The sequence below is a fragment of the Chamaea fasciata genome, unplaced genomic scaffold, assembly GCF_029207755.1.
Source record: "Chamaea fasciata isolate MVZ Bird 193981 ecotype frontalis unplaced genomic scaffold, bChaFas1.0.hap1 SCAF_2, whole genome shotgun sequence".
In the NCBI taxonomy this organism is placed as follows: domain Eukaryota; kingdom Metazoa; phylum Chordata; class Aves; order Passeriformes; family Sylviidae; genus Chamaea; species Chamaea fasciata.
Genome location: NW_027094087.1, coordinates 106,427,875 through 106,443,947, shown reverse-complemented (window position 1 = coordinate 106,443,947; position 16,073 = coordinate 106,427,875). Strand labels below are relative to the sequence as shown.

Sequence of the window (16,073 nt, the reverse complement as noted above, 5' to 3'; positions counted from 1 at the left end):
ATTTTGAAATAAATATTGGCTCTATTGCCATCTGTATCGTTACGTGTCATTACAATTTAAAAAATGTTAGGGTCTACATATAGGCTGCCATTGAAATAAATGAAATCATTAATTTAATATTATTTTGAAGTCAATCTGACTTGAATTTACAGAGTGATTATGAATTATCTTATTTTAAGACACATTTTCTTAACTTTCATATGTATTGCTTTACTTCCTTCACAGAAAGTGAAGAGTTCCCTTTACCTTTTAATTGTTCTAGATAATTACCTTGTCTGTAATAACTAAAGTCAGTTTTATTTTATGAACTTTAATGTAAGCATGATTATTAAACAACAGATAGAAATAGGCAAACTACGTCAGAGAAACCAAACACTTTGAAAATTAACTATAGAGAAGCATCCCTTATGGTTTCTTGGCTCTCTTACTGTCTCCTCATGGTCATGGTTGGATACTCAGGACTGGCCTAGGCTGGAGGCTTCATCCGGTACTTTGTTTATTCCTTAGTGTTTATGATATTTCTAAAATAACGTATAATGCAAAATATATGGGTTGGATTATCAGAAACCTCTAAATAACTGTGGAATATAGTTCCTATTAATTGTAATCAGTCTTTTTACAGAAGAAAGGTCAGGAATAGTCTTGTACATTAAAATCTAATTACAGTCCAGGCATAGTTTTCAAAATCCAGCTGTCAGGCATTTTGTTATTTCTTACAGTACTTTTAATTAGCTTTATGTTATGTATCTCTACTTCCTGCTTTATTCCTATTCTTGTACTTTAATGTAGTTTGTAATTCATTCCCATAGCAACAAAAGCACCCAGGCAGCAACGTTAAATATCTTTGGTATGCTTTCCCCACTAATGTGTAACATCTGTAGATTCAGAACTGTTATTTGGTGATAAATCATTAACTGGATTTATGAGCTCACAAATAGAGAAATTGAATTGTTGAACTATTCTACTTTTTTTCTTTTTTCCTTTTCTCTGTGACTTGTTTATCTTTAAGCATCTTCTCCTCTTGTTTTTCTAGAGGGCCTGAATCCTGACAACATTAGACAAGCCTCTGAGCAGCTGAAGAGCCGCTGGATTGAGTTCTGTCAGTTGCTGAGTGAAAGACTGGCATGGCTGGAGTACCAAAATAACATCATTGACTTCTACACCCAGCTGCAGCAACTGGAGCAGACAACAATTACTGCAGAGAACTGGCTGAAAGCACAACCCACATCAGCAACAGATCCTGCCACAGTAAAAACTCAGTTAGAAAGATGCAAGGTTAGAGATTCTTCTTCAAGTTTTTTTTTATGATATTGTGCTTCATAGGTGTTCCAACAGTGAAACAGATTATGACCTATGATTTTTCACTATAAAGATGATAAATGGACTCCTTGCATTTACTAATTATTGGAAATATTTGTTCAAGGAAAGGAAAGACTGATAAAGAAATAAAGAGGCAGTTGAACCAAGGATATCAGTCTTTAAAACTCTGCACCAAGTATTTAATTATTAATATACTTATACACTGAGAAGGAAACGTGGCCTTAAAGTCTTTTTCATATTTCATTTTCATGTAAAAATCTGTGTCTTTGGTTCTTCCTAAAGAAAATGTTGCTCATCATTCTCTGTTAAGGATCTGTGCCTGGACATTGTCTTCAAGTCCAAAATTCTGCCACTGAAGACCACTTTACTTCTTACATACCCTGTGTTCTGATTCAGTGTGGCTTGTGTAGTCAAATGGAGGAATGTTCTTCTGTCACAATATGAGAGAATCACAATAATTGTACAAAAACTGTCACACCCGTTCGCTTATAATTCTCCTTAATTGTTTTTATTTGTGTGCTGCACCGTTATAGAAGTTTGCTTCTCTCTCTTACTGTAGAGAAATTCTCTGGGTGGGGAACTTACAAGCCAATATTAATTGACGGGAATATATGGTGTAGTATTGCATTATAAATTGCATTACATCCTTCTAGAAGTTTGGCTTTAGGAAATCTCTGACTCCAGAGGCTCTCAAACAGAAAATATTGAAACCCAATACTTCAATTTTCACGTATTTTTAAGCTGGCATTGTACTTACAGAGGGCTCTGTTCTCATGCAGAAAACTTTTCTTTGAATATCTCTGCTATGAACTCTACATTTGGCTTACTTTGCTCATTTCTTTTATATTCTGTAGTTGAACATGTCACAGTGTATACAAGGTATAACAGCACAACCTCATTGCTCTCTACAGCTTCCTGAGAGGGGGAGTGGAGAGGAAGGTGCTGATCTCTTCTCCCTGGTATCCAAGGACATGGGAATGGTTTAAAGCTGTGCCAGGGAGGTTTAGACTGGAGTGGGAAGGTGTTCAAAGAGTGTAACAAAAAGGCTTCCTGGAGAGGTGGTCAGTGCCTGCAGCCTGTCAGCCTATAGGAGCCATTTGGAAAATGTCCTTATCAACATGCTTTAACTTGTCAGCCCTGGAGTAATCAGGCTATTGGAATAGATGTTTCCTGAAAGTCCCTTCCAACTGCTCTGTGCTATCCTAATCTTAACCTCAGCCTCTAATGTGTTACTGTGTGACTGCTGGAAATCACTGGGCAGCTTTGTCTCTCCTTTTCTACTTCATTTTATTTAGTCTGTACATAATCTAACAGACATGGGTCCAGGATTGTGGTAAATGGTGTTTTTTCTCTTCCCATCTTCACACAAAAATGATGTTCCTTAGGCTTGAAAATTTAATGTACAATCTTTCTTATTTTCTTTGAGCATAGTGTCTGGTGAAAGTGACTTTAAGGTGACTTTAAGCCGTGGTATCAGTCACCAATATTATTGGGAGTAGAGATGAGGAAAGTGTTTGTGTGGAAAGTTTTAAAATGTTGAATTGATTTGTATTGTAAGTGATGTATTTGGAAGCAAAATGGTTGTGTAATGTGCACTGAAACAGTGGTGATTTTATGGCATTAGTGGTTTCACTTCTTGGGTAGTGGTATCTTGATTTTTTGTCTTTATTGTTTGAACATGCAGGATGAAATCATTCGAATGTCAACTCTGCAGCCTCAGATTGAGCGGCTGAAGGCTCAAAGTCAAGCACTCAAAGAGAAAGAACAAGGACCAGTGTTTCTGGATGCTGACCTTGCTGCTTTTACCAGTCATTTCAAACAAATATTTGCTGACATGCATGCCAGAGAAAAGCAGCTACAGACCAGTAAGTGTTCTTGACAAGAAGTCAATTTACCTGACTAGCAAACATAGAATAGGGTTTTATATTTTGCTTTTCCAGTTTTTTATTTGTTTTTGTGATACTAAACCAGTAGTGCAATTCAGGTGCTCATTTTTGCAATTGAATTAGTTTCTCAAAAATTATCAGTTCATTTCATATTTTATATTAAGAAATCAAGGGAAGGTACGTTATTCAGAAGCAAAGCTACCACTCAGTTGAGTTCTGCCATCAAACTTCCTCTTGTTAGTATGTTTATGGATAGATTCAGTGATATTTTTTGGCACCATAAAACTGTCTTTGTTTATTTGGATTATAAAACAAGGCAGTCCATCTCTGTCAATCAGTAGGGAGGAAAGACAGCTAAATTACAGGAGTGAATCTGCTCTAGATTTTCACAGAATAAAAATTTAACTCCATAAATCTCATCAAAGAGCATATCTAGTTTCTCATCATGTGGCCAACTTTTTCTTCTTTGCAACACAGAATACGTGAGTGCCAGTTATAACATTATGTGCGATATTTTTAGTAAAGTGAATTTTTCAAACGGGGCAAAATGCTATACCAATATAGAAAGTTAGCTATCTCTAATTAATGATGCATAGCATATCAGTACTTACTGTACACTTTCTGTATTAGCTTATGAAATAAAATTTTAGACAAAAAAACCCAAAAATAATTTAACTTTTCTCAACAACAGAGATAATATTTGCCCCTTAAACCACTGATATCTCTAAATTACTGCACTGATTTGAAATCTGACATAGTACTAGCTCCTTCTAGTGGATCTTTCTAATATTCCTCCTAAATTCTTCCACAGAGAGTCTTGGATATTGTTTTTTTCAATACTACATTACTGCACTACTGTAGTTACTTTACATGTGTCCACATATGCAAACTGAAGAGGTGATGATGCATGGGAGAACAGAGGAAATAAAATGCAAGTGTCCAGAGCAACTGATGAAAGAATGAATTGTAGAATTTTGACATAAGGAGTGTAAAGTTTTTTCATTACTCTAAATTCAAGATGAACAGTGGGCAAGATGTAAAAAACCACTAATATGACTATGTTTTATATGCTGAAATGAGTTGCTATTCTCCCAACAGAAACATAGTATAAATATTGGCTTCTTTATGACTTCTTCTCTATCTAAACTTCCATAATTGTTTGGCTTGCCACATCAAATTTTACTGTAGGGAGAGGTCATGAATTAACCAGCTGATTAGTCCAGTGAGGTAAATAGTGTTCACTGCCTGAACTGTAATGCTGTGGGCTTTAGTGAAGTTCTTCCTCGGTATTCCATCCCCCTCCTGGGGTGCAGTAGTTCCTTCAGAACCCTGGCCAGCTGCAGGAACAGCTGTCCTGAGGCTGGAGAGAGTCTCCTGTAGTGCAAGAGAGCAGAAGTCTCTAAATCAATATTGCATGGAGCCCTGGACAGTTGTTACTACTTTTCTTGTGTTGTACAGAAGGGCTATATCCCATGTCTATTCTGCCCTTACTTTAATAGAAAACATTGAAATTTTGTGAGAGTGTTTTAGATCTTTCCATCTTTTATTTCCATTAATTATTTGTAGTTAGTTATTTCCTACAGATGAAATAAGTATCCTGAGGACTGAATGATGTATTGCAGATCAGTTATAGTATTTGATCCTTTTTTTCTTTGCTGCACATAAAACCTACATGTGTTTAAAAAGATTTCTCTTTTTTGATTCATGATTAAGGTTTATTTTTTGTTAAATAGATATTTATTTTTGACCACCATAAGAGGTTTGTTTTCTGAGGGTTTTTCTGGGTTTTGTTATTTCCATTGCTTCAATACCTTTTCTGATATTTAATGGATATTCAGCTATTCTGTTTTTCAAGGGAATTTTTCCCTCATAAACAGTTTTCTCTAATTTTGGGAATTGTCTCCCTCAAATATTTTTTGTTTGGTTAGGTTTTGACTGTGGCTTGTTGAATGTGATGGCAGTTTAGTTTTGGGTGGTTTTTTTTTAACATTTAAGAGTGCTTCGTAGTTTCTCTCTGCTGCACATGAGATTTGTCAATAAAATAATACTAAAGACTATCTCAGATTTTTTTACATGTTTTTTCTCCGTGATTTGAGTAGAATTTCCAGTTATAAACTTAATTTAAATTCTTAAACCTATTTGGATGGAGTTTTCTCATTATTTTGTGGTGCTGTTTATGAAAGAGATACAACCTCATAAAATATTAAGAAATAAGACCCCATTTTTCTCATTTTATAGAATGTCTTTATATCCATATGTAATTTTGAATGTAATATATCCAGAATTCCAGCTCTCTCTTCTCTCCAGATGCATTTAGATAATGTCTAGAATATTGGTATATATTATAAAAAGGTCAGGCCACGCTTGAAACTGTTCAGTAATCTACACAAGGAAGTGGAATGGACAATGCTGGCAGTGATTCAAATATGAATAACCTGATTTCCCAAGGAGGTTCTTAGGTTTTGTAATGCCCTGGTGAAAAAGGAGGTTTTGTACTTTATATTTAATTATCTTGAAATTAACTGCTGCTATGTCAGAGAGATTCCTAGGGAGCAGCCCGGTCAGCCTCCCATTCCCCCTGAGCCCAGGGAGAGCTGACAGGCATTGTCAGGTAAGTGAATGCTCCCTGCTCCAAGGTGGCAGGTGATTCATTCCAGCACTCCTCTAGCTCTGTAAATTAACTAAATTCCATTAAGGTGCTTCTGCTTTTCAGCCTCACTGCATTGAACTGTTACCCAGTCATGGCCTTGATTGAGATACATGTTCTCATTGAGATGCATGTTCTGAGGGAAATTGGAAAATCGTTAGATTTTGAGGAAGTAACTTAAAAAAAAAAAAAAAAAAAAAAGGATTTTTTCATAGGTAAAATTGAAAGTATCGAGATGGAGATGGCAAAGAAAAAGTCATATTTCTTTCCATTTTTCTCTGCTTCATAAATTTATGCACTGTGCTTTCCTTTCAAGTTCTGATTCTACCTTTGCAGGATCAGTAATTCCCAAAGGTGAAGTCATCATTGTCATCATTACTGTTGTTATTATTAATGATGAATTATTCATCTGCATTCAAATGATGTTTCTCCTGTTTATTTCAGGGAGTACTTTAGAAAGTTTTTGCCTTCTCTATCATTCCAAGATTCTTTAGACTTTTTATTTACCCATGCCATGCCTAAAATTATTTTGCACACACATCATTATTCTCTCTAATCCATTAGCACAGCATCTTAGAGTGTTGGATTACATTGAGCTCATGCAATTCAAACTTGGCATAATTTTAAAAGATATTAAACTACAGTAGCTGTAATAGTATGATGACCATTTAGAGTTTTAGCCTATAATTATTCTGCTTTGGTTAAAATTTTGAACTGGTAACTTATTTTGATGCTTTAAGTGCATTGGAAATGGGTTGCAAGTGGCAGTGAAATTTTATTGATACATTAAATAATCTTTCCCAAATCATTATATACCTGAGAAAGGCAAATTTTAGGTGTCCTGAAACCTTAATAACTTTAAGTTTTCTTTATGATCTGAACTATGACTTAGTAGTAAAAATATTCACTGCTGTTTGATTTTGAGGGATAAAGTTTGCTTAACCTTCTTTAAATGTGTCTTTCAAGCTGAAGATACAGTTCAGCTGTGTGTGAGAATTTATTGTTTTAATAAGTAGCATGCAAGCAATTTCTTTTCCTTTTTTTCCCCCAGCCATTTCCTCGGGTAATTATTTTTTATTTAAATCAAGATCAAAAGGACAAAGCAACCTGTGAAATGAATGTGTATAATGTCCTCTGCTCTGTAGGTGATTTTATCCTTTTCCTCAGTGGCAAAAATGAGTATTTTTATGGATGAAAAATAAACCCACCTAAAGAATACTTGTGTCTTTAAATGATATTTACTGTTACAACAGGTCCTGTAGAACTGGAGAAGGTCTTCCCTGGAAGTGTTCAAGGCCAGGTTGAATGGGGCTTGAGCAACCTGATCCAGGGCAGGGTGTCCCTGCCCAGGATGGGGGTTGGAACTGGGTGATCTTCAAGGTTCCTTCCAGCCACTCTCTGATTCCATTATTCCCTTCCGTTTCTTTTAAGAGCTTTATAACAAAGAGAACTGGAAGTCTTAAATCACTTGGATAACATTGATCAAATATTATACAAGATTCTGTATGATTCCACTCTGAGACTTTCTGGTTAAAAATGCAGGCAAAGGGAATCACAGCTTTTATGAAGACATCAGTATAAAGACCTTGATGAATTGGTTCAAGTATTTCTATAACAAAATAAGTAAAACAAAGCTGTGAAAATGTCAGGTTGGTTTTAAATTGCATTGACTACTGAGGAGATTTTTATTGAAAATACATGAAGTTCAATCTTGTTAATTTATTTCAGGGAATAAGGCTTTACAAAAATAGTAAATTTTAGGTCCCATAGATTATATTTATTGCCTTTCTCGATGGTGGGATGACCACAGGGATTTGTAATGACTGCAGGTGAAACACATTACAGCCTATTCAGTGTAACTTGATAGGTGTTGAGATAATTATATTTTCATTTCATTTCTGATTTGGGAAAATATTTTTGACTGAAAAATCTGGTCACAAAAAAACCAAAGGAAGCTGTGAGAAAAAGCAAGCAAGGTACTTTACTTACTTGAAAAACTATTTTCACGTGTTTAGACAGTTCCATTTATTAGAAATACATACTAACCTATAACTAACACTCAAAGTATCTACTTGAGCATTCTGTTTCCAAATTTACGGACTTTCTCTAAAAGAAATATGCAAGTGCAAATGCATGTGCCTGTCAGTTCTCAGGGGTTGCAATGTCAGTCACACCAAAATGCATTCCCTGCAAGTGGAATAGATTAATACAAAAACATTTCTGATATTTCATAGTAACGTATTTGTAATATATCCTCTGTGATATTTTGTTACACTTCTGTCATGGACCTAGTGTTGCTGTATCCAAACTAGACCCATATTAAGAACATACTGTATCTCTCTCATTGCCAATTCTTTGTTTTATATAATGCAGCAGAATCCATATTAATGCCCTTTGCTTATTTTGTGGAATTTAGTCCATAAATATTAGTATCACAAACCAAATTTTAAGATAAATAAGTAACAGGTCTTGAATGTGGGTTTATGTTATTAGTATAGGGAATGTAGAGATTTGGACTGCCCACAGAGAGGCCATTGATGGGTTAGATTATTTAAACAGTTGTAACTGGGTAATGTGAATCCCACTGTAGGAGCTTAACTGAATTCTCACCATTGCCATCATGTGCTGCAAAATAATAAAGGCTCTTAAGTGCCATCCTAAAAGTTAATCTGCTTTCTTGTGAATGGAATTGCTGACACATTGTCTGTCTTAAAAACAGAACCAAAAAGTACTTCATTATTATTACTCTGTAGTAATCTGGAAAAGTGAAATGGAAAACTATGGCTACGCTCACCTTAAAGATGCTTTCTAAAGTTAATATTTAATAACTAAATTGTAAAAACACTAGTTTGATTTAATAAAATCTGTCATCCCATTTGAACCCTTATTTATTCCATGCTTATGTTTTAGTAGAAAACATAACTCATTACAATTAAATTAAATGTCTGCAGCGTTTGGATGATTTTCAGTTTATTAGTATTATTGGCAAAGTTGCAGGGTAAGAGTTTGATGCAATTTGGTGGAGTTTGCTCTAGCAGTTTTCACCCGAGTTACTCTTCAGTACTACCAAAAATAACTATTTTTTTTACTTAAATATTTGATAAATCACATCAGCCAAGTCTTTTATGAGGAAAGCTTGCCATACAATGTGCATACTTCACAAGAGAGATTGTCCTGGTTTGGGGAAGTTGTTATGATATCTTACTGGAAATATATGGTTTTTTACACATAGCATTCTGTTGATCAATTAAAAAATTAGATTAAAATCTGAAGTACATTCTGCCAAGCACTGCTGCATGATGTAAGCAAGCTTGCACTTAAAAAATTTAACTATGTTGTTTGTCAAAATCACTTTTTGCACAACTTTACTGTTTTTCTATACTTTGTGAAACACCAGAGAATATTGAGGAAGATACAGGAGATACAAATAGGTGCAACTATTTTTGAGCTTTTATATTCTTCATTGTTATGAACAAGTTGGAAATGTTTCAGTTCCAACTAGCCATGCTATTTGTCTGTACATTTTTCAGTGAGTATAGAGGCAACTGTTGTTATGGCAGAGGGAATGCATCTGCTAATGAGTTGCTCATATGTGTGCCAGATGTTGTCTATTTGCAGCAGCTGTAATGTTGGCACAATAAGCACAGTTCAATAACATTCAACTTTATTGTAGAAGGAAGATTAATTTTCTAAGCTTTTAACAGATGTCTTAAATGGAACATTTTACTTGAACAGAAACATTGAACACATAAACATGGGCCATAAAAGGGAAACCTAGCTCTTAATACATTTCTGAAATTAGATTTTAGGTTAAATACAATGGTTTGTCCATTGATCTCTGAGAACACCTATTTAGAAGAGTTGTCTTGCCCATACTGGTTGCCTTCTGACCTATAATGGCACAAAACTCATAAAATGTAGAGATGTCTCAAACATTGGAAGGATTGTTCTCATTTTTCAAAATATTTTTGCTTCCAAAATTATTTCTTATAGTTCTCATGCACACTGGGCCTATTTCAATCTCTTGCCAAACAGCCATAGACTTCAGTAAGGCTTGGTCTTTTCTCAAGTGCCTTCTGTCAGCAAACCTAATAGTGAAGCCAAATATTGTTTTATTTCCTTTTTTCCTTCCATTATTTCCTTCCCTTTTTTTTCCCCGTTGAATGTAGTTTTTGACAGTTTGCCTCCTGCGCACTACAAGGAGACAATGAACACTATACTTGTGTGGATGCAGCAGTCAGAGACTAAACTCTCCGTGCCTCAGATTGCAATTGCTGAATATGAAATCATGGAACAGAGACTCAGGGAGCTCAAGGTGAGTCATCGAGCTGGGGCACAAATGTCTCAACTGAGAAGCTTAGAAGAACAGAACTCCTAAGTTGGTCCATGAATCTGCTGAAGCCTGTGGATCATGAGTAAATAATGCTCATTTGGGTTTTTGGCCAGGGCTTCAGGAGATGGTAGTTGCTTGCTTATATTGATTCCTGAAGTTAAAGAATTTAAAATGGTGTTCACCATTGAAAACAAATTTATAAGATATTGAAAATGTTAAGGAAAAACCTTTGTTTCTCCCCATGGTATATAAAATATTCCTTTGATGATAGTTCTGGTAGTAAAATATAGATTTAGGTCATTTCATTTTCCAGTGCTGACATGAAAACGATTCTGATTTGCAAAATGCAGCACAGTCTTTTGACAAATTTCCTGTCAAATTTACAAGTAGACACAAATATGGAACAAATTTTGCCGGTGGGTACAAACTTTCACTGTATCTCAATGTCTTATAAAGAGTTCCTACTCTCAGATGGCTAATGAACGTATTGTTTGATGCATATTCAGAAATAAAATGTAGAATATAGAAAATAAAACTAGATGAAGTAAATTTGGGCTTAGGATTGCAAAAGTTTTGAGAAGTTATAAAAATGTTATATCATAGAAACAGTTTATTCTCTAAGTTTATTCTTTTTATCCATGTTCTCGTTCTTTCTGGTTCTTTTGAAAATGTCATCATCAGGGTCATGATAACTTCCTATCTCAAATTAATGAAAGGTATGTAGATCACATCTATTAACAAGTGTAAATACCTCTGGTTATATTATCAGTTCAACCAATAAAAGCCCCTCCTATGTTGTATGAGAAAAACAATTCCAAATTGCTGTAAAACATTGCACATTGTAGAAGAGGTGACCTCTGTGTCTTGCCTGTGTTTGCGAAATGGAGAGAATTGCCTAGCAGGTGAATCGGGATTCCACTTGCATTCCTGTTCACAGGCTCTACAAAGTTCTCTGCAGGAGCAGCAAAAAGGCCTGAACTATCTCAGCAGCACAGTGGAGGGGCTGTCCAGGAAAGCCCCTGCAGAGGTCACCCAGAGTTACCGGGCAGAGGTGGAGGTGGTCCTTGGCCGCTGGAAGAAGCTCTCAGTGCTGCTGGCGGAGCATTGCCAGAAGCTGGAGGAGCGTGTGACCAAACTCCAGAGATTCCAGGTTAGTCAAGCTTCTTCAGCCTCGGCTTATGCACTATGGCTTGTTGCTGTGGGACTAAGGCAGAACACATTTAGGAGCTTCCAGAAATTAACACCAAAGTGAGATATCAAGACATGACAAAAAAGTATATTTAAACCACTGCTTGATTTTGATGAGTACAAGATTTTACTTTGAATTCTGATTTTGTGACTGCTTCTGCCTATGTTGTTTCACTAGCAAAAAGCTTTAATTTCATTAAAATTTGCAAATAATGTTCCTCTAATTCTTTTTCAATGTAGCTGAAGCTTATTCATGCATCTGAAGTAGCTTTACCATATGAATAAATGAATTACTTAATGAATTCACTTATATAATTAAAGTCATCTGTATTATAGTAGTATCTTGTTGGCAGTTTGCAGAAAGCAGTAGTACATTTCAGGTATCTAGAATGGCAGCATTGGAACCTCAGCTGGGAGTCTGTAGGGATGCTTCTCACTTTTGCAAGGTGGTTTCTCATTTTTACTCTCCTCCTCTGTCTGTCTGATATTTTGCCCTTTGTTAACTATGCCACTGAGCATCACTATCTCACCACTGCATCAGCCATGTCCTGTGGTGGTTCCAGAGGTGGAAGATGGAACTGTCTGTGTCCAGCACAGGACAACACCTGTCCTCTCCTCACAGATGCCACCCTACTCCCAAAATTGCCATGTAAAAAAAGCAAGGCACTTTCCTTCAGAAATTCAAACTTCTGTTTTTTCCCTCCCCTCTGCCTCCTATCTTCACTCCCACCCCTTTGCCAAATTTAGAGGTTTTCCCACTGGTCTTAAAAAGGTCCTGAGCATCATGACCATGCTCATGTAAAACTCAAAACAGCACAAGCTGTTGATGCACACAAATTTTAGCCCTTATATTTATTGCTGAAATCCCTCTGGTACATATCTAATATAAAAGTCATTGTCTTTTGTGCTTGTTGAATGGCTTCTCATCCAGATTATTGTTTTAGCTGTTGTAATTTATGGAATGCATCAGTGTGAGATATGATGAAATCCATGTTCATAAACAAAATGCATTTACAATCTGATTAAAAATGTGAGTCATACATTTGATCTTCATTGGTAGCAGGAGACTAATCTCTTTTTAAGTAAATCCCATCAGATATATATTTTACCACATTAATGAACTAAAAGTCTTCTTATAAAGGTATTAAAGTTTCATCATGAAATATGAATCTGAACTATTTTTACTGGTTGGATAATGAAATGCACAGTTGACATTTCAACAGTGTTTTGGTAATTGCCATTCTGAAGTATACTGATATTTTTGATGAATAATTTTATTAATTCAGTTAATTTTCTATGATAGCCTGTTTTTTGAAGTACATCAGTCACATTAGGGAAAAGCTCCCTTTGCTTACTTGTCCCATAATAGTTACTAAGGCATATTTGTATGCATTTTAGGACAGTCTCTATTCTGTCCTTTTTTGTGCTTTAATTCAGTTTTGAATTCAGCATGTAGTGTCAACATGTATTTCATTAGTGATGAAAATATATTGATGAAAAAATGCTTTATAATTTGCTTTTAAAATTATTGCCATACATGTATTTTAATTCTATATAATACATATATATTTATTAATATATGTATTATATTAATATATTAAATGTATTTTATTATTATGTGTATCTGATTATCAAAGATGGCATTCCAAGGTAATTTTAAGTGATATTTTTAAAATCTCATTCTACTTCTCAAGTTATTAGATTACCTATGTAATGTTGCCTTGACTGGCAGCATTCCCTCTTTTTGAGTATTTGATGTTCAGATTTTTTTGTAAACTGCAAGAGTTAAATAAAGGCTATGGAAATAATATTCCTATTCTAGTGCTAGGAACAGTAACTGAGAGTCTCTGAAATTACTCATTGAGTCATTATATTAGATTTTAGTTTCTGAAGCGAATCTCTTCCAGTTACATTGGCTTTTTTCATTCTGAATAGTAAGGGTGTTTTTCTATGCTGTGTTCTGGTAGAAAGGCACTAGAACATATAACTTCCAAAAGGAGTCTGAAGTTTAAATGAGAGCACAGAACATTTGATGGGTGTGGCTGAATTAAATGCCAAGTATGAGTATTCAGAAGCCATAGAAGGAACCAATGAACAAGCATCCAGTATCCAAACACAAACAGTATCTAGAAGGTATAAATTTGAGAGGCATAAGGTTGTCTGATCATAGACACATTAAACTTGGTCAGAAATGGTCAGAGTTCAGGTTAAAGTGTTGATGACAGTCCTAGGTAAAATTGGTTTTGCTTGTTTGCTGTGTTTGTATTTTCAGACAGTTCAATAATGTTAAAATTACATTGCAATGAGTTTTAGTTGTAGTGTCAGGATGAATTGCACTCTTGCCAGTCAGGTTTTGTGTGTTGCAATGAAATGTCTTTTTAATACACAGAATGACACTAAAACACTGAAGAAGTGGATGGCTGAAGTGGATGTTTTTCTGAAGGAAGAGTGGCCTGCCCTTGGAGACTCAGAAGCGCTGGAAAAGCAACTTGAGCAATGTACAGTGAGTATTACCTGCCTGTTTGGCAGTTACTCAGTTCTCCTCTATGAGCTGAGCTCATACAGAAGTTACACAAATGGTTACTGTTCCTAAAAAAAGTCATGCAGAAAAGGGATTGCCTTCAGCAGTGTGAACCTTTTGCATATCCTGGGTTTGAAGGAAAATTAAGTTAAAAACAAGGAAACTTTAATATCAGAAGGAGGCGCACAGTGACATCTTTTAAATGTATTTATAGCAGGATCACACCATCAAATACAGGAAATAATAATAGCCTCTAAAATCAACTGTTTGTTTACTTTGTTGAGCTTATGAATGTTGCATATTTATTTTTTAATCTGTGTAATCTATGCCAAACGATTTTTTTTCTGTATCTGTTACTCACCTGATTTACAAACATTTCTTACTGTACCAAAAGAACTTGAAGGCTTTGTGAGTTATATCCATTCTTTTTTCACTAAACTTACAAGTTCCAGGATGTTATCCCAGCAGAGTTCTAAAGCATCATGAAGTATTGGTACTTCCATCACAGGGTTTGCAAATTCTTCTTGCTGTCCCAACAGAATGTGTAAGTGCAGTGAATCTAATCCATGATGGTCCCTGTCTCTATGTTCAGTGGAATTTATAAGTCCTGTAAATGTTCTGGCAGGATGTGTAAATATTATGAAACATACACAGTGATCTTACAGAACTACAAGTTCTCTCAAACTTTCTCTTAGCCATTATTTAAATAAGAATTATCAAATTTTTTCACCATTATAATGGAATGTTCTTGCTGAAATGTGAATAAAAGATCAAGGTATTTTTCATGTTTTCAATCAACAGCAGGGAAGCATTTTAAGAGATGTACTATATGCATTTTAACATTATATATATATATATATGAAGAGTTCATACTTAGCATTTAAAAATGACATAATCTTATTTGGTATACAATAGCTTGCCACATTACACCTGCTCATTCCTTTTTAATTTCTTTTCATAGATAAGTCTGTTGATTGTGCTCATTTGACTGGAGATCTGGGCCCCAGACAAGTCAGAATCTCATGTAGACACATTTGCACAGGGATACCATATCTGAAACTTTGTGTAAATGCTGCTTGCCTAAACTTCTGCTCTTTCTTTAGGCTCTAGTAAATGATATCCAGACAATCCAGCCCAGTTTGAACAGTGTTAATGAGACTGGGAAGAAAATGAAGAGTGAAGCAGAGCCAGAATTTGCTTCCAGAATAGAGTCAGAGCTAAAGGATCTCAATGCTCAGTGGGACCACATTTGCCAACAGGTACCAAGTCTCCTGCTGTGACTGGTTCTTTTAAAATTAATCATCAGGGTTCCCATTGTCAGAACTTGTCCTTCTATACATATGCAGTAGATATCAAACTGAATTTATGCATATTAATTCAGCTAATATTTTACAGAGTGTAATTTAGCCTATAGCAGTATATGTAAAGTGTATTTATTTATATTATAACACTATATCTTACTATTTTTATAACAAAGATATATGCTAATATAGCAGATCTAACAGCAGTGTGATTTATGGCTCCTGCAAAACTAGATTTCTGAAAGTGTTGTTTAGGCATTTGTCAAAACAGTCAAGTTCTGTACTTAGTTTTATGTTTTCTTCTACATTGTTGAAATTGCATGTCATTACTCTGGCTGAAAAAAGACATTAAACCAGTGAAGGGTTCATGATTCAATAACTCAGAATTAAGAGTACGTGCACATATGCATGTATATAAATTAGTCTCCAGAAGTCACATGAATTTCAGAGAATGGGAAAGGACATAACAGGATAGGACAGCTCTTTTATTTTAGTTAAAGATGTTATTAATAAATAATTTTACAGAGTAAGGAAGCTAAAAGTTGCTATTATTTCACTGATGATATTTGGATTCACACTCTTTATGACAGTTCAAATAAAATTTTTTTCATGTTCTTTTGCCTTTAAATTTTTCCTACTTACTCTTTTTCTTGTCTACCTTTTTTATGTATATTTTCATAAAAGTTAAAGGGTTACCTATTAATGGGCTATAATATTTTCCAAAATTTTTATTATTAACTTTACATGTGAAAAATAGTCTCTCTATATTTTTTGATAAACATATTATTTAAAAAGTTGATCTTTGAAGTCTGTAAGACATTTTATTGATCCAGTTTTGTAGTCTTTCACCTTTCACTGCCACGGAGTACTTATTTTT

At 34.9% G+C, this 16,073-nt stretch overlaps 1 protein-coding gene across 10 annotated transcripts in view; it reads left to right on the top strand.

Annotated features, from left to right (window-relative positions):
• Window positions 1-16,073, top strand: part of DMD (dystrophin) — a 990,047-nt gene that overhangs the window by 321,360 nt on the left and 652,614 nt on the right. For all 10 annotated transcript variants that reach the window (XM_066176982.1, XM_066176984.1, XM_066176989.1 and 7 more), the window contains 6 exons: window positions 1,034-1,275; window positions 3,005-3,185; window positions 10,023-10,168; window positions 11,124-11,336; window positions 13,764-13,877; window positions 14,999-15,154. In XM_066176982.1, the coding sequence (XP_066033079.1) occupies window positions 1,034-1,275; window positions 3,005-3,185; window positions 10,023-10,168; window positions 11,124-11,336; window positions 13,764-13,877; window positions 14,999-15,154 (1,052 nt within the window). The remainder of the gene's footprint in view (window positions 1-1,033; window positions 1,276-3,004; window positions 3,186-10,022; window positions 10,169-11,123; window positions 11,337-13,763; window positions 13,878-14,998; window positions 15,155-16,073) is intronic.